Genomic DNA, 19,578 nt, shown 5'->3' on the forward strand with positions numbered 1-19,578 from the left:
AGATAGAAGTAAGATTAGTAGCGATCAAAAGCGCTTTTTTATCGCATTAAGCCTATACCCCCTTTCATTTTTCGCGAACACTCCCTTTAAGCTAAAATTACAAACAGAAAAACAACCTAAAAGCCTAGTTTTCTAAAAATGCAGGACCTGAATAGACTTTATGAGGCTCTAATTTATGTTTTGTTAATCCTCTCAGGCAGCACTAATCCGAATGTTTAAAAAACCAAAATTTTAGTTTAAACCAAGTTATTATTTTTTTGTCATAAATATTAATTTACTGTGGTCATTGTCATTAATTATACAGTTAAATCTCAGTATTTACGAAAATAAATAAAAAGCCATGAATATGCGGGAACAGTTTTAAAGAGCTCCATATGATCATTTAATTAAAAACTAATTATCTGCAACATTCCTTTAATTGAAAGTGAAGAATACGACATTTGATGAATTCCTTTGATGCCTGGCTTATTTAGGGTTTAACTGTATATAATAATGTAGATTGTAAAGTACAGAAAGGAATTGTGATAATGATTATTTATTCTAGTAATATTCATACAAAGCACTAAAACCCCAATTTGCCTTTTTTTGTTGTTTAAAATGGATATACATCCAGCTTTTAAAGCTATTGCTTACAAATTCTATCCCACCAAACTTTTGTATTCATAGTTTTTTTTTCACAAATTGTTAGTTTCAGTTAATGTGTGTCAAAGGTTTACGGCATCAGGTTAAAAAATAAAAAAAAACATTTTGAGACAAGTCGCCCCCACCCCTCCGACGGGGATAGGGAAAATATGTTTGAAGCAATTAATCAGTTCCATTTTTGCCCCCCCCCCCCCATCCTTAGTAAACATTAGGGTAAAAGTAGCTCAAATACAAAATTTTAGCATTTTTAAATAATTTTCCCAAATGGCCCAGGCATTTTACTGCTTTTCTCGCCATTTTTGGCCTTTTTTAACGTTTTTTAACCATGCTCAGCTAAATTGGGTTAACTCTGTCAATGGTCAAGGGATTTTAAAGAGTGATACCATTTTGGAAATCATTGGTTATGAAGATATTTGAGACTTTTTTTCGAATTCGATTTTTTGATGGTCAAATATTTTGAAAATTGCGTCTTTTTTACACCTTTTATCGGCTCCATCTGGGAGTGGTTAAAGTAATATTTGAAAAAATTTTGACAGTTTATAAATGGCCTAAAAAAATGTTTTATTTACAAGTTTAGATTGAAAGTAATTGATGTGTAAGTTATTGAGCAAAAAATCCATCAAAAACCCATTTCCTTTGCAATTTTCTCCTTAACTTCTCTTGCTTGGCCAAATGATGCAACTTAAAGAAAATGGTTTTTATAAAAAGATGCATTTTGATGTCTCTATAACATAGCAAAAATCAAAACTCCAATATCTTTAAAGAACATAGAGTTATTAACCTTTATAACTTCAATGGGCCTGACAGCAATGTCACTCAAAAACCAGGATTTTACGCGCTGCTTAACTTGTTAACAAAAATGTCCAAAGCTCAGCTGTCTTAAAAGATATCCAACATTTGTTTTTTTCCTGTGCAATCTTAACATCAAAGAGCATCTTTTTATGAAAATTTATGAACATTTTCTTAAAAATTGAACATTTGGTAAAGAGGAGTTCAGGAGAAAATTGCCCCGGAAACGGGTTTTTAATGGATTTTTTGGCCCATATCCATTTGCCTCTAAAATTGTTGATAAAAAATTATTTAGGCCATTTCTGAATGGTCAAAATATTTTCAAATAGTATGGTGTTGAGTGTGTCGCACATCTGGGAATTCTTTTTCAGAGACACCCTTCCCATCCTCCCCTCTCCCACTAGGATAGGGTTAATATATTATGCTACATGGTTTATATCATTATTGGTAATTACATATATGTTATAGATGGTAGAGTACAGTGTAGAATTGTGATTATACAAAATTCCGATAAACCTAAGAAATATTGCTGAAATATGGATAGAAAGTTTTATATAAGTTTTCTTCATAAATATTTTTTTATTCTCTCATGTTGAATTAAACATTTTTTTATCTTAAAAAACGAAAAAAAGGTACATTTATTTTGAATTGGGTCTGCTACACTATCCTCTAACCTGGGTCTGTTACAATATCCTCTAAACTGGGTCTACTACAATATCATCTAAACTGGGTCTGCTACACTATACTCTAAACTGGGTCTACTACAATATCCTCTAAACTGGGTCTTCTATATTATCCTCTAAACTGGGTCTGCTATACTATCCTCTAAACTGGGTCTGCTACACTATCCTCTAAACTAGGTCTACTACACTATCCTCTAAACTGGGTCTTCTACACTATTCTCTAAACTGGGTCTACTACACTATCCTCTAAACTGGGTCTGGTACACTATCCTCTAAACTGGGTCTGCTATACTATACTCTAATCTGGGTCTGAGACACTATACTCTAAACTGGTTCTACTACAATATCCTCTAAACTGGGTCTGCTATTCTATCCTCTAAACTGGGTCTGCTTCACAATCTTCTAAACTGGGGCTGCTTCACTATCCTCTAAACTGGGTCTACTTCATTTTCCTCTAAACTGGGTCTGCTATTCTATCCTCTAAACTGGGTCAACTTTACTATCCTCTAAACTGGGTCTGCTTCACAATCCTCTAAACTGGGTCTACTTAACTTTCCTCTAAATTGGGTCTGCATTACTATCCTCTAAACTGGGTCTGCTATACTATTCTCTAAACTGGGTCTGCTTTACTATCCTCTAAACTGGGTCTGCTATTCTATCCTCTAAACTGGGTCAACTTTACTATCCTCTAAACTGGGTCTGCTTCACTATTTTCTAAAAGAATAATTGATATTAATATTTTAGTTTAGGTGTAAACATTAAAAAATGATAAAAAGACCTTCAACCCTGTCCAATAATTATATATAATCTACTGATATATCACTTCAATACAACATTATTAAAATACGATCTACAATTGTGATTGCTCTTTACTGAATAATATATAACATAAAATATACTTATTAAGAACATGAATTTGAAATTAAACAACACGCATAAAAGATACAAATTCTATCACATTTGTCACAAAATCGGATCTGTTTGTATATTTCATTTAAAATTCTGTTAGATACAAAGTTTGAAATATCAAATGTTAGATAAAGGGATTTAAAAATTTGAGTTTGTGGCAAAAACTGCAATTCCTTTGAGAGTGAATAAAAATGCCACTTTCACAGCAAAATTGAAATGCTAAAATTCATTATAGGCCTAGTAGCATAAAAGGGTAGAAATATCAGCTATTTATTTCATAAAACAAATTTGAATCTTGTACAAAATTCTTAATATCCTAGCTAATCACATTTTAAGGTACAATTCTGGAATGTTATAAACAACGTGGTTAATTGTATAGGCCGAGAACTATACCGAGAGCGTACTGCAAATATGTTTATTATATAAGGAGATTCTGCAGGTCTAACCTACAGTAAATCATTATTAGCATAGAGTAAGGAAACGAAGAGGTAAAGCCATAGAGAATAGAATATATATTACATGGGAATTTAGAGAATCTCTCGGTATGAATTTTTTCAGCCTGAAAGTGAGTTCAAAGTGTACAAATCATGTAAATGTTCACAAATTATATGCAGTAGAGTACATTAATACAGTATGTTCCCTAGACTGTTCATTTCAATTTCGAATTTTTTAAAGCTGTTAAATAAGCTTTATAATGAATTTGGTGAATAAAAAATATGATTTGATTTATAGTTATAACGGAAAATCATCGTTTGTAAAGTGAAAGAGTCTAAGTGAAACCAGCCTATTTCATAATTTGGTTTTCTTCTAACATTAATTTTAGATTTTCTATAAAATGATATTCCAGGGCCCAAAAGGTTATATAGCATAAATATGTGAAGTACACCTGCAGTATGGAAACAGTACAACAAAATGGCCGTTTTACACTTTTTTCTAGTAAATTCCCCTCNTTTGATGGAGGAATTTTATTAAGACAACCAATTGAAATTTTATAAATTTTAATTAATATATTTTTAAAATTTTAATTGAAGCTTCTTATTACTACACAAAGAAAAAATGATCAATTCGAAAAATAAGAAAGTTTAAAAATTAATTGAGAACAATTTCGTTGAATTTTAGACTTAATCTCATGTTCAATTTGATTCCTGAATAGCACGAATCTATGAAATTGTGGGCGCTTCTTCACGCTAAACTTAAGTAAATTTCACGTAGTATTGGCATCGTTTATGTCTACAATCAGAAGTCCTTTTATTGTACAAAGATGTTAAACATTTTAATGTAAACTTCCCATGCTTGTGTGATATAAGGGGTCGCAAAGTCTTACCAGTAATGTCGCAAAAATTTGACCTTTTTCTTCTTCTGTCTTGTTAGTGCAGTGTCGAGTTCTCAAAGGGATCACTCACTTATTTTAAATACACCATGGTGTTAAGTAACAATTTTCCAAGTGGCAGCTTCCCAAATGTAGGTTAAGCTCTCTGAGACGCCGCAGGATGCAATGGGGGGGGGGTCGAGCGCTGCGGATAGGACGGCTTGGAAGAGTTTATCATTTGATTCGCATCACTCTTAGATAAAAAAAATTATTTTAAATCTATGTTAAGTCGTCTATAACTTTTTTAAGTCTAGAACTTTTAAGGAAACGCTATATATAATATATATATCCTTGGAGCGAAAAAGTAATGCCATAATCAATTATAATTACTAATCCTTTAAGGTTTAAAAGTAGATGGAGTTTACATAATAAGTTAAAAAGGCGACATCTCAGAATTTTTTAAAATTAAATTTTTCAAACTTTTTTAAGGGAGGAGATCAAACAAACAAATAATTTTTACTGTCAATGTTTAAATTCATTTCTTCAATTTTAAATAAAAAAAATACTGTGAAATGATTTTGAAAAATGACTTTTCTTTAATTTAGTGGTATATGTTGCAGTATGGGGTGTGGTATGAATGTATATGGTGCAATAAGGTTTGTGGTATGAATGTAATTGGTGCAGTAAGGTGTGTGGTATGAATGTATATGGTGCAGTAAGGTGTGTGGTATGAATGTATATGGTGCAGTAATGTGTGTGGTATGAATGTATATGTTGTGCTATGGTGTGTGGTATGAATGTATATGGTGTGCTATGGTGTGCGGTATGAATGTATATGTTGTCCTATGGTGTGCGGTATGAATGTATATGGTGTGCTAAGGTGTGTGGTATGAACGTATATGGTGTGGTAAGGTGTGTGGTATATATGTATATGGTGTGGTAAGGTGTGTGGTATGTATGTATATGGTGTGGTAAGGTTTGTTAAGGGGTGTTTGCAATGATAAATGTGTGAATATCCAGCTTGAGTTAAACGTGTTGAACAATATGTAACGATTAATATCGAATTCAATTCAACCTATATCCTCCTTTTATAATCCCTTAAAGTAAGTGTGTTCAATGATGTGTGTATGGTGTGTTTGAATGTGGTCAGCTGTGCTAGTGTGTTTAATGATGTGTGTATGGTGTGTTTGAATGTGGTCAGCTGTGTTAGTGTGTGCAATGATGTGTGTATGGTGTGTTTGAATGTGGTCAGCTGTGCTAGTGTGTTCAATGATGTGTGTATGGTGTGTCTGAATGTGGTCAGCTGTGCTAGTGTGTTCAATGATGTGTGTATGGTGTGTCTGAATGTGGTCAGCTGTGCTAGTGTGTTCAATGATGTGTGTATGGTGTGTCTGAATGTGGTCAGCTGTGCTAGTGTGTTCAATGATGTGTGTATGGTGTGTCTGAATGTGGTCAGCTGTGCTAGTGTGTTCAATGATGTGTGTATGGTGTGTCTGAATGTGGTCAGCTGTGCTAGTGTGTTCAATGATGTGTGTATGGTGTGTCTGAATGTGGTCAGCTGTGCTAGTGTGTTCAATGATGTGTGTATGGTGTGTCTGAATGTGGTCAGCTGTGCTAGTGTGTTCAATGATGTGTGTATGGTGTGTCTGAATGTGGTCAGCTGTGCTAGTGTGTTCAATGATGTGTGTATGGTGTGTCTGAATGTGGTCAGCTGTGCTAGTGTGTTCAATGATGTGTGTATGGTGTGTCTGAATGTGGTCAGCTGTGCTAGTGTGTTCAATGATGTGTGTATGGTGTGTCTGAATGTGGTCAGCTGTGCTAGTGTGTTCAATGATGTGTGTATGGTGTGTCTGAATGTGGTCAGCTGTGCTAGTGTGTTTAATGATNGGGGAAGGAGAAAAGGGGGATTGATATTTAGCAGTGAATGAAAGCCATGTATGGTTGTGGGCCTGCAGTTGTTATTATTTCGAGGTTTAGGAATGATGGGTTAACTGTATCTTTCTTTAACATAAAATAGACACTGAATTAAGGAAAACGATAAGTTTATCATAAAAATTGTTTTAAAAAAATGAATTCACGGAACTTAAATTCTTTTAAAATAATGTTTGAAACAAAATCGATTTGAAGAAAGGTTAAAATCACTTCACTTTCGTTAAAAGTACCTTACAACCAAATATAATCTAAAACTATCAACCTCAACCTTTTGTTGTAAAAATTTATATTTTTATTTATTTTTTATTTCATGTTCAGGGAATTTTTATTTTTATTTTTATTTCAAGAGTTTTTATTTTAGACTTAAGATTTGGGATTTGGGATAGAATCTGTCACTTGCCACAATCCTAGCAAAGGTTGATATCAAAGCTTTAAACGATCAGGTTGCAATGTGGTTATTTTGGTTATGTTGTTATTGTGAGGGTAAAAATATGTGAGGAGAGAAAGCTGATAGTTAAAAAATTTAGACCTCGAACTACTGCACTGAACTAGACAGGAAAGGTAAAGATAAATATCTGGGATATTTCTTGGAGGACTTTGTGACCTCGTAGCTCCTTTTGGGTTTACGCACAAGTTTGAGGAAAACAAAGAAATTAAGTCTTTGCCACAAACTCGGATTTTCTAATTCCTATATCTTTCTACCAAATTTGAGACTATGAACTCTGTTGGATCAACGAATCTAAGTTTGAAATATCAAAGGTTAATACAACCAGGTTGCAAAGATATAGGGACCAAGAAAGGAATTGAGTCTTTGCCACAATCTCTGATTTTCTAGTCCCTAGTTCTTTGCAAACCAATATCATATACCTTAGATATTTCAAACTATGGATTCTGTTAGATCAACTATTCTAAGTTTGAAATATCAAAGGTTTACTCCATAAGGATGCAAAGGTATTGGAATTATAAAATTCAAGTTTGCGGCTAATATTCAATTCCTCTCCGTTTGTGCACCAAAGACTCAATCACTTTCTCGGGTTACATAGTAAAAGTAAATTCAACCTAAAGTCTGACTGCGTCAACCTTGTTGCACCGGCTAGTTCTATTGAGTAACTGCTTTATTTACCCAATGTCCAGGCGATACAGTACAAACTGGGACTGGAAAGGTTGACCCGGCTCGGAAATTCAAATGTACTACGACTGCCCATGTATAACATATTCAAAACATGTTGGTTGGTCCTTCTCAATAGCTTAACAATTGCAGATGTTTTGTTTCAATTTAGGGTGTAGTTTCTTTAGTTTTATTTTACAAAATTTTCCCCACTCAAAAACGCTTTCAAGGTTAAGAACATAATATTCTATGTATCTAAGAGGCCGGGGTGCAGCTGTACCTCAATAACTTTTTTTTTCATTCTGAAATTTAAAATAGAGAGAGTATTTGTGCTTGGGCGATGCGGCTTGTGAGACGGGTAGAGCAAGGAACGAAACATAAATAATTCATGTCACTTTAATACAAAATGAAATGGAGTCTAAAAAAAAGTCTGAAAATCCTAAAGGGGGGAATTTTATTGGCCATGTTCATGTTTTAGTCCCAAGAGTATAAAGGAATAAAGTCTTTGCTACAAACTCTGACTTTTAATCCCTTTTATCTGTGCTATGTTATTGTTCAACAATCAATTCTGTTTGATTAACTAGTTTTTAAATAATGATTAAACCATCAGCTTATAAAGATATAGGGACTAAAATATTTGTGGAAAAAAACGCAATTCCTTTATGATGTCAATTTCTTAATTTCCTAAGCAGTTTTTTTAGCCATTAGTTTAAGGTTTTTGTTCTCTATAAATACCCTTTTGAGATGGATTGTAATTGTTTTGTCTGAAGGAGTGAGGGATGGCTACTACGGCCGGGCTGGGTCACCCCCAACCCTCTAAACCAGATCAGTACGCTCCCCATACTGGCCAGCAAGACCAGTACAGTACTCGTACAAACCAACAAGACCAGTACGCTACACGCAACGGTCAACCTGATCAGTACACTTCCACACGCACTGGTCCAGGACAACAAAACGGTCTAAGGGGTGCCTTAGGACCAGAAACAGGATATCAAGGGTCATCAAGGACCTCTGAGCAGGGATACGGCAGATCTGCTGCAACTGGGTCAGACCAAGGATACCCTAGGGGAAACCCAGGACTTGACTCTGGATACTCCAGGGGTAACCCAGGAGTTGACTCTGCATACACCAGAGGTGGAGTAGGGGAACAAGGAGTTGGTAGGGGTACTACTGCCCCTGGAACACAGGACCAAGGATACGGCAGGGGTAGACAATCAAGAAGGGACCAACTAGGACCTGAAAGAGATCCTACAGTAAGAGGACAGGGGTACGCTCAGGAAGGAGGGTACACAAGATCCCAACCAGGATCTACAAGGGGTAGCCCAGCAAGTGGGCGTAGAAACACAGGACGACCAACAGGATCAAGATCCTACAATAACTCTCCCTCAGGATACCCAGAATCCTCAGTAGGGTTCAGTGAACGACCTCCTGTTGGAGAAACAGAACTAGACAAAATGGATCGAGGTATGGATAGAATGGATCGTATGGATCGCATGGACAGAATGGATAGACCTATGGATCGATCCATGGATAGAACTGTAGGTCCAATGGATAGGGCTGGGGGTCCTCATGCACGCTCAAGAAGTGCCTCAAGAGGATTTCCAACTAGAACAACACCTGGAGGTCCAGGATATCATTCCCTTGACAGAGACAGAGATGGATATGGGGGAGATAGGGATTCCTTCATGCCAATAGACAGACCTAGAGAAAGATCTTTAGACAGAGGCATGGACTATGGCCAGCCATATGGCGGAGGAGGTGTAGGAGGGGTACCCGGTGTAGGGGGAGGATATGGACGAAGAGAGCGTTCCTTAGACCGAGGTCGAGATCCAATGTTAGACCCTGATGATGGAATGTATACCGGACGAGGTGATATGGGTCCACATAGATCAACCCGTCTCTCACCAAACCCCGCTGCAATCCAGAGGGATTCCTACATAACTGACCTTCAGAGCACTAACTCTGATCTTCAGCGAGACCTGGCAAACCTGAAAAAGGAGTTAGAACTTACCAATCAAAAGCTCGGATCCTCTATGCACAGCATCAAAACATTTTGGAGTCCAGAGCTGAAGAAGGAACGTGCGCTCCGTAAAGAAGAATCGGCAAAGTATGCCCTTATGAATGATCAATTGAAGCTTCTAAACTCAGAAAATCAGGTAAAATATCAATATATCAAATCGGCAAGTAAATAAATATTGACGGAATGAAGGTTATCATTATTAATATTAGATTAGGTTAGTTTTCTATATTAAACAAAAAGTGGACATATAAACATAGTTCAAGACTTTCTTTTACTTTCCAACCAAATAGGCTTATATTAGCTTATATAGAAAGCATTAGGCATTCTCGAGAAAAGATTAATATCCAGGAATAATAAATAGAAGTTGGATAGATAGATAGATTGACACTAGCAGAGATTTATTTGTTTATATTGGGAAATGAAAACTAAAAACATATTTTATTTCCAAACACAATGTTGAGTTCTTGTCATGAATCATTATTTTAAATCTCTATATCTTTGCAACAATATTTCATATACCTTGATATTTCAAACTATTAGTTCTGTTAGATGAAATAGATGAAAAAGTTTAAACTACAACTTGAAAAGATTCACAGATTACAATATAAGAGATTTTGACAAGAACTCAGTTTCTTTGAACAAAAACCAGGTCTAATTTTTTATGAAATTCCTAATGAAAAATATTAAATCATTACCAAATAACAGCCTAATTTATCTAGCGGGAAAATATTAACTGAACTGCATTAGATAGAAAGTATCTGTAAAAAAGTGCCTAACCGTTTTGGAACTAATAGAAGACTATCGAACTGTTTGGGAGCATAAAGAATAACTGTCTAACCGTTACCGTCAGGAACAAATAAAATACTATCTAACCAGTACCGTTTAGGAACAAATGGAAAACTATTTAACTGTTTAGGAACGGAAAGAATAACTATCTAACCATTACTGTTTAGGAAAGACTGGAAAATTATGTAACCGTTACCATTTAGGAAAAAATTAAATACTATCTGACCGCTACCGTTTAGGAACAAATGGAAAACTATCTAATTATCTTACCATTAAGGAATGGGTAGAGACACTATCTAAGTGTTTAGGAGCTAAAGGAAAACTATCTAACTGTATAGAAATGACTGAAAAACTATCTAAACGTAAGGAACGGATAGAAAACTATCTAACTGTTTAGGAACAAAAACTATCCTAACCAAATAAGAATCAATGAAAAAAAATTCGAACATTCCCATTCGCCCAGCCCCAGTAGTAGTATTTTGTTATGAAAATCAAAGAATGAATTATTGCACAGTTTTTAATATAAATTCCAGAAAAGAAAATTGCATTCTTTTTAAAACAGTTTGATTCTATAATCATTTACCCAATCTCTTTGACTGTGTCTATCTATCTACCTATCTACCTATAAATATATCTATCTATCTATCTATATATCTATATAATAAATCTCTTTGCTTATATATTTATATATTTAATTGTATATATATATATGTAAGCTTCACCTCGCCAACCTGCTGGACCGAATTGACAGAAATTTATAAGGGAACCCATAGGCCGAAAATTTCCCATTTTTTTAAATCAATTTTTTTCTCTTCAAAATTTGATTTTTTTAAATTCCACTAGCAACACCTGACACTAACCTATAATATATATGTATATATGTGATTATCCATCTATCTATCTTTCTATCTATCTTAGTATTGTTGGATTGAAAAAGCACGCATTGCGGGGTAAAGAATAATTTATGCAAACTTGACACTTTGCTTTGATTTAACCTTCTCCTAGAGATGGGCATCGGTTTCGTGAACAATCAAAAACATTTCAAACGGAACAAAATGTTTGTGAACGATGGTTTCGTTCAAAAAAATTAACACACAATGGACGAATTAATTGGATCGTTTAGAGATTTTTTTTTTCTGGACAAACGACTTTTTAATCGAACTTTTGAAAAAAAAAATATTTTACCGAATGGATGGTCTCACTCAATAAACGATTTAATTAAACAATGGTACAGTTAGAAAAGGAATGAAATTAATGGAAAATGAACGATAATTCGAACAAAGAACAAATTAGGATGGTCCGTTAACGAACGATGAATGAATGAATTGAAAAAATACGCCGAACATTATCATCCCTACCCACTATGTAAATACATAAACTTGAAGTATAGATGGGGCCTAATAGTTTATCAAGTACAAAAATAAACCAATTATACACGACGTCACAAGTGTCAAATGTAACAAGGAAAACGAAATTTTCTCATATTAGTTGACATATTTTCAGAGATTAAATAAAAACTTGTAAAACCAGAAAATAAAGAAAGGAACATTGCTCGTATTTCATTGTAATATAAGCACTTTATTATCACTATTATTAGTAATTTTGTCGGACACATAAAACTGTTGACACTTGTGACGTCAGAATACAGCTGTACTGAGATAATACTTAATCTAAACCACCAGGGAAAGGGAGTAACTGTCTAACCTTGTTATAAACAAATTATAGATACAACAATTATGACCTCTGAATTTTCATGTGTCTTGTGTTTTAAGGTTATAATCATTTAAACTAGTTCTTTATCCAATTTAAGACTTTAAATGAATTTTCCAAAAAAAAGTTCTTCTGCTTTTATTGTTATGTTGATAAAAGTAAACAATGGAGGTTTGAATTCAAGAAAATAGATAAAAAAGAAATAAAAATGGATGTTTGAATAAAAGAAAATAGATAGAATAGAAATAAAAATGGAGGTTTGAATAAAAGAAAATAGATAAAAAAGAAATAGAAATGGAGGTTTGAATTCAAGAAAATAGATAAAAAAGAAATAAAAATGGAGGTTTGAATAAAAGAAAATAGATAAAAAAGAAATAGAAATGGAGGTTTGAATAAAAGAAAATAGATAAAAAAGAAATAAAAATGGAGGTCTGAATAAAAGAAAATAGATGAAAAATGTAATTAGTGTTAATTAGATTTGGCAGACATGGTGTATATATATTCATCTAGGAGGAAGACAACATTTTTACTAAAATTAGGTATCATGGAAATAAAGATATTTATTTTAAAAGTTTATTTGAATAGTTTGTTCGTTTTGTAAAAATCTATCGTGTTTTAAGTGTGTTGAAACGGTCTGACTGAACCTTAAATGCTTAAGGTTGTAATGCAAGGAAAGTCAACTGCAGTTGCGTAGACTCTGCGTACATATTGAAACTAGATCTCTCTGGGCGGAATTAATAAACAAGAATAGATGCATCAGTGTTTGTTTAGTATCCGGGGAGGTTCAAAGCATTAAATTTTGATAATTTTAAAATTTCATGTAATAGTTTCCTATTTCATTGATTTTTTATGTGAAAGATGGACCCCATGTCAGGCTTCAACATCCGTCTTGTGTTTACATTACCACCCACTGCAGTACAAAAAATACGTACACCTCTGAAATACCTTTCCTTGCATTATAACCTTGACAATGCTTAACAATATTAGATTTCTTTGAACGATCCAATTCCATTGTTCACTGGTCATTAATTTTTCTAAACGGCCCAAGCATCGTTACTGAAAAATTGAGTTCTTTAAAAAAATCTTTACCAATATATAGTCAATAAGTAGGAAAAATAGAGATGGAACAAAAACAGACTAAAATATATTTACAAATCTGCATAACAAATGTGTGTTTTTATAAGAATTGTAATGCGACAAAACACTAGAATCCCAGTTAAGTATATGGACGGGGGACCTCTAATGCAGAGTGAAGATATCTCAGTGCGCCATCATTGAGAATTTTACAACAATAGTAATTTTTATTTTACGTACTTCAACATATATATATATATATATATAACATATATCATATACAATAAAACTTCAAATCATGATATATATATTGATAGATAGATAGATGGATAGATAGATAGTGTGCAGTATGGTACTATTGGTAATATATCATTCTTAATAATAAAAACGAAAAAACTAATAAGAATATAACATTTTGTTTAGAAACAAGCCATGTTAGTTCGCCAGCTAGAAGATGAAGTTGTCAAATGTAAAACTCAGTCCAGTCATACCAACCCTGAGGTTAAGTTATATTAATATCAAATATAATCTAGGGGAGGAACAGTGTGCTTATCTGTTGTCTATAAATCTTTGTTTTTAAACGTTTTAAGAAAGTTTTTCTTTCATAGGGATATTGTTGAATATTGTTTTTCTTTCATAGGGATATTGTTGAATATTGTTTTCCTTCATAGGGATATTGTTGAATATTGTTTTTCTAATGGTTGAATATTGTTTTCCTTAAAAGGAATATGGTTTAATATTTTTTTCCTTCATAGGGATATGGTTGAATATTGTTTTCCTTTACAGGGATATGGTTGAATATTGTTTTCCTTCACAGGGATATGGTTGGATATTGTTTTCCTTCACAGGGATATGGTTGAATATTGTTTTCCTTCACAGGGATATGGTTGAATATTGTTTTCCTTCACAGGGATATGGTTGAATATTGTTTTCCTTAAAAGGGATATGTTTAAATACTGTTTTCCTTTGCAGGGATATGGTTGAATATTGTTTTCCTTAAAAGGGATATGGTTAAATATTGTTTTCCTTCACAGGGATATGGTTGAATATTGTTTTCATTCATAGGGATGTGATTTAATATTGTTTTCCTTCATAGGAATATGGTTGAATATTGTTTTCCTTCATAGGGATATGGTTAAATATTGTTTTCCTTCACAGGGATGTGATTTAATATTGTTTTCTTTCATAGGGATATGGTTGAATATTGTTTTCCTTCACAGGGATATGGTTGAATATTGTTTTCCTTCACAGAGATTTGGTTGAATATTATTTTCCTTCACAGGGATATGGTTGAATATTGTTTTCCTTCATAGGGATATGTTTGAATATTGTTTTCCTTCATAGGGATATGGTTGAATATTGTTTTCCTTCATAGCGATATGGTTGAATATTGTTTTCCTTCATAGGATATGGTTGAATATTGTTTTCCTTCACAGGGATATGGTTGAATATTGTTTTCCTTCACAGGGATATGGTTGAATATTGTTTTCCTTGACAGAATATGGTTGAATATTGTTTTCCTTCATTGGGATATGGTTGAATATTGTTTTCCTTCAAAGGGATATGGTTGAATATTGTTTTCCTTCATAGGGATATGGTTGAATATTGTTTTCCTTGATAGGGATATGGTTGATCTGGCCTTTGGTTTCATTTTATTAATTTACATATTTCTGTTAAATTGTTCAATAAATTGTTTAGCTTTAGTATTTAGAAAGTAAATAATCAAATATTTTTGCAGAGTCCTTACAAGTTCAAAATGTACATTTGTATTGTATAGGTAAAAGCTCATCTGGAGGCACTGCAGGTAGAGAATGACCATCTTACCAGGGAGATAGCAATCCTTAGGGAAACTGTCAAGGTAAATAAAATATATTATATTCTGGATTATCACTTTATTGTCTTGGGTGGATTTTTGTTAAACCAGATGTTAAGATAAAGTTTCATTATTTTTTTATGGAATATGAAATATAATTTATACCCTAAACATCATACCCTAAACTTTTGTTCGTAGAGTCGAGCTCGAATATCCTAAAACATTATTCAGAATCTCGATTTTACGAATATTGTTCAGAATCTCGAATTTACGAAAATATAGTTCAGAATCTCCAAATTACGAAAATATTTTTCAGAATCTCGAAATTACGAATATATTTTTCGAAATCTCAAAATTACGAAAATATTGTTCGAAATCTCGAATTTACAAAAATATTGTTCAGACTCTCGATCGAAATGTTAAAGTTTCTTTAACAATGTGTGCACTTGTAAAAATCTATAAAACCCTTTCAAACTTTGTTTATACTGGAGGTAACAGGGGAATTGATTAAAGTTGCAGCGGGGGAAGACAAAGCTACTGAAACTGAATCTGAGGCTAACATTTTGAGTGTAAAATATGCTCTGCATTTTCACAGAAAACCTTCAGTAGGACCCATAAATCTTTTTATTTTAAAAAAAGAAATAAAAATATTATGAAATATTAACTTTATACGAATGTGTCGAAAAATAACCGATGACTATTGTGTGTAACATCTGAATGATTTCTTTGGAACTAAATTAATTTTTTTACGATCCGAGTTGAATGTTGCAACTTTCTGAATTTGTATGGACGCTACGTTCTTCAGCATTAGTCGTTTTTTTAAAATTTTCTCCTTAGAGACACAAAAGATAGAAGTAAGATTAGTAGTGATCAAAAGTGTTTATTTTTCGCCGTAATCCTATACCCCCTTTTATTTTTCTTGAACACTCCCTTAAGTTAATTGTATGTAACATTAAAATCTTGTTTTTAATCATAACTCTTCTTGCAGTACACATATTGCAAAGGACAAAGATGTTTAAAATCTATATAATAAAACAAGCCATTCGTATATATATATATATAATATATTTAATTGTATATATATATATGTAAGCTTCACCTCGCCAACCTGCTGGACCGAATTGACAGAAATTTATAAGGGAACCCATAGGCCGAAAATTTCCCATTTTTTTAAATCAATTTTTTTCTCTTCAAAATTTGATTTTTTTAAATTCCACTAGCAACACCTGACACTAACCTATAATATATATGTATATATGTGATTATCCATCTATCTATCTTTCTATCTATCTTAGTATTGTTGGATTGAAAAAGCACGCATTGCGGGGTAAAGAATAATTTATGCAAACTTGACACTTTGCTTTGATTTAACCTTCTCCTAGAGATGGGCATCGGTTTCGTGAACAATCAAAAACATTTCAAACGGAACAAAATGTTTGTGAACGATGGTTTCGTTCAAAAAAATTAACACACAATGGACGAATTAATTGGATCGTTTAGAGATTTTTTTTTTCTGGACAAACGACTTTTTAATCGAACTTTTGAAAAAAAAAATATTTTACCGAATGGATGGTCTCACTCAATAAACGATTTAATTAAACAATGGTACAGTTAGAAAAGGAATGAAATTAATGGAAAATGAACGATAATTCGAACAAAGAACAAATTAGGATGGTCCGTTAACGAACGATGAATGAATGAATTGAAAAAATACGCCGAACATTATCATCCCTACCCACTATGTAAATACATAAACTTGAAGTATAGATGGGGCCTAATAGTTTATCAAGTACAAAAATAAACCAATTATACACGACGTCACAAGTGTCAAATGTAACAAGGAAAACGAAATTTTCTCATATTAGTTGACATATTTTCAGAGATTAAATAAAAACTTGTAAAACCAGAAAATAAAGAAAGGAACATTGCTCGTATTTCATTGTAATATAAGCACTTTATTATCACTATTATTAGTAATTTTGTCGGACACATAAAACTGTTGACACTTGTGACGTCAGAATACAGCTGTACTGAGATAATACTTAATCTAAACCACCAGGGAAAGGGAGTAACTGTCTAACCTTGTTATAAACAAATTATAGATACAACAATTATGACCTCTGAATTTTCATGTGTCTTGTGTTTTAAGGTTATAATCATTTAAACTAGTTCTTTATCCAATTTAAGACTTTAAATGAATTTTCCAAAAAAAAGTTCTTCTGCTTTTATTGTTATGTTGATAAAAGTAAACAATGGAGGTTTGAATTCAAGAAAATAGATAAAAAAGAAATAAAAATGGATGTTTGAATAAAAGAAAATAGATAGAATAGAAATAAAAATGGAGGTTTGAATAAAAGAAAATAGATAAAAAAGAAATAGAAATGGAGGTTTGAATTCAAGAAAATAGATAAAAAAGAAATAAAAATGGAGGTTTGAATAAAAGAAAATAGATAAAAAAGAAATAGAAATGGAGGTTTGAATAAAAGAAAATAGATAAAAAAGAAATAAAAATGGAGGTCTGAATAAAAGAAAATAGATGAAAAATGTAATTAGTGTTAATTAGATTTGGCAGACATGGTGTATATATATTCATCTAGGAGGAAGACAACATTTTTACTAAAATTAGGTATCATGGAAATAAAGATATTTATTTTAAAAGTTTATTTGAATAGTTTGTTCGTTTTGTAAAAATCTATCGTGTTTTAAGTGTGTTGAAACGGTCTGACTGAACCTTAAATGCTTAAGGTTGTAATGCAAGGAAAGTCAACTGCAGTTGCGTAGACTCTGCGTACATATTGAAACTAGATCTCTCTGGGCGGAATTAATAAACAAGAATAGATGCATCAGTGTTTGTTTAGTATCCGGGGAGGTTCAAAGCATTAAATTTTGATAATTTTAAAATTTCATGTAATAGTTTCCTATTTCATTGATTTTTTATGTGAAAGATGGACCCCATGTCAGGCTTCAACATCCGTCTTGTGTTTACATTACCACCCACTGCAGTACAAAAAATACGTACACCTCTGAAATACCTTTCCTTGCATTATAACCTTGACAATGCTTAACAATATTAGATTTCTTTGAACGATCCAATTCCATTGTTCACTGGTCATTAATTTTTCTAAACGGCCCAAGCATCGTTACTGAAAAATTGAGTTCTTTAAAAAAATCTTTACCAATATATAGTCAATAAGTAGGAAAAATAGAGATGGAACAAAAACAGACTAAAATATATTTACAAATCTGCATAACAAATGTGTGTTTTTATAAGAATTGTAATGCGACAAAACACTAGAATCCCAGTTAAGTATATGGACGGGGGACCTCTAATGCAGAGTGAAGATATCTCAGTGCGCCATCATTGAGAATTTTACAACAATAGTAATTTTTATTTTACGTACTTCAACATATATATATATATATATATAACATATATCATATACAATAAAACTTCAAATCATGATATATATATTGATAGATAGATAGATGGATAGATAGATAGTGTGCAGTATGGTACTATTGGTAATATATCATTCTTAATAATAAAAACGAAAAAACTAATAAGAATATAACATTTTGTTTAGAAACAAGCCATGTTAGTTCGCCAGCTAGAAGATGAAGTTGTCAAATGTAAAACTCAGTCCAGTCATACCAACCCTGAGGTTAAGTTATATTAATATCAAATATAATCTAGGGGAGGAACAGTGTGCTTATCTGTTGTCTATAAATCTTTGTTTTTAAACGTTTTAAGAAAGTTTTTCTTTCATAGGGATATTGTTGAATATTGTTTTTCTTTCATAGGGATATTGTTGAATATTGTTTTCCTTCAATCATTGTCCTGAGTAGAATAGAAACTTGAAGTGGATTGAATCTCATCAAAATAGAACGGATAGTCACCAGGAACACTGTTAATAATAATATTGTTAATAATGATACTCTATAGGTAAGGAAGAGGAGGCTAGAGTACATCAGCAAATGCAAATGGTTGCTCAGAAACAGGTAGAACCAAATAGATTATAAAGTACAATAGGTGGCAACAGAGAAATTAACCAATTATACACGACGTCACTAGTGTTAAATATACCAAGAAAAATGAAATTTTCTCACATTAGTTGACATGTTTCCAAGATAAAATAAAAAAGTGTAAAACAGAAAATAAAGATTATATAAAGTTTCACTTATTTCACTGTAAGATAAGCACTTTATTCTAAAATGATCACTATTATTAATAATTTTTTCGGACACAAAAACTGAGTTGACACTTGTGACGTAAGAATACAGCTGTACTTAGAGTGTACAAATTCTACGTTGCCATCTATTGTACAGGATCTATTATGGGTAGAACTATGACAAATATAATTATATATATATCTATATAATAATAATATATTTATAATCCTTATTTGCACGAAATCTAAGAATTAGTCGAGGACATTTTGTGGCGGTATTTCCGATTTAATTTTTGCAATAAAAGTCATGCGAGAGCACAGGGCACGCACCTTTACTTAAAGTAAATTCAACCTATATGAAGCATAAAGTCTGACTGCGTCAACCTTGTTGCACCGGCAAGTCCTGTCCAAAGAGCTCGGTACAGTACAAACTGGGACCGGAAATGTTGACGCGGCACGGAAATTCAACTGTACTACGGCTGCCTGTAAGGAATAAGCATAAGACTCTGATATTGGAAGACAACACTATGATGTTGTTGTTGTTACAAAGCAAATAGTTTTACTAGATACTTAGTACACTCCTGTATGCCGAGTCCATTAGCGCCTGATCCAATCAGGGTTCAGTCATGTGTTT

General features: G+C 32.7%; 2 protein-coding genes across 2 annotated transcripts in view; both read left to right on the top strand.

Moving 5' to 3' along the window:
* Positions 1 to 5,459: 5,459 nt before the first annotated feature.
* On the top strand, positions 5,460 to 6,260 carry LOC111710575 (uncharacterized). Its single transcript, XM_023484682.1, has one exon. The coding sequence runs from the start codon at positions 5,460 to 5,462 to the stop codon at positions 6,258 to 6,260; it is 801 nt and encodes a 266-aa protein (XP_023340450.1).
* A 1,379-nt stretch (positions 6,261 to 7,639) lies between these two features.
* Positions 7,640 to 19,578, top strand: part of LOC111710577 (ELKS/Rab6-interacting/CAST family member 1) — a 69,854-nt gene continuing 57,915 nt past the window's right edge. Inside the window, exons 1-6 of the mRNA XM_023484685.1 lie at positions 7,640 to 7,740; positions 8,143 to 9,528; positions 13,386 to 13,463; positions 14,740 to 14,820; positions 18,360 to 18,437; positions 18,724 to 18,774. Coding sequence (XP_023340453.1) covers positions 8,152 to 9,528; positions 13,386 to 13,463; positions 14,740 to 14,820; positions 18,360 to 18,437; positions 18,724 to 18,774 — 1,665 coding nt within the window. The 5' untranslated portion in view covers positions 7,640 to 7,740; positions 8,143 to 8,151. The remainder of the gene's footprint in view (positions 7,741 to 8,142; positions 9,529 to 13,385; positions 13,464 to 14,739; positions 14,821 to 18,359; positions 18,438 to 18,723; positions 18,775 to 19,578) is intronic.

Source organism: Eurytemora carolleeae, unplaced genomic scaffold (genome assembly GCF_000591075.1).
Source record: "Eurytemora carolleeae unplaced genomic scaffold, Eaff_2.0 scaffold1060, whole genome shotgun sequence".
Classification (NCBI taxonomy): Eukaryota; Metazoa; Arthropoda; class Copepoda; order Calanoida; family Temoridae; genus Eurytemora; species Eurytemora carolleeae.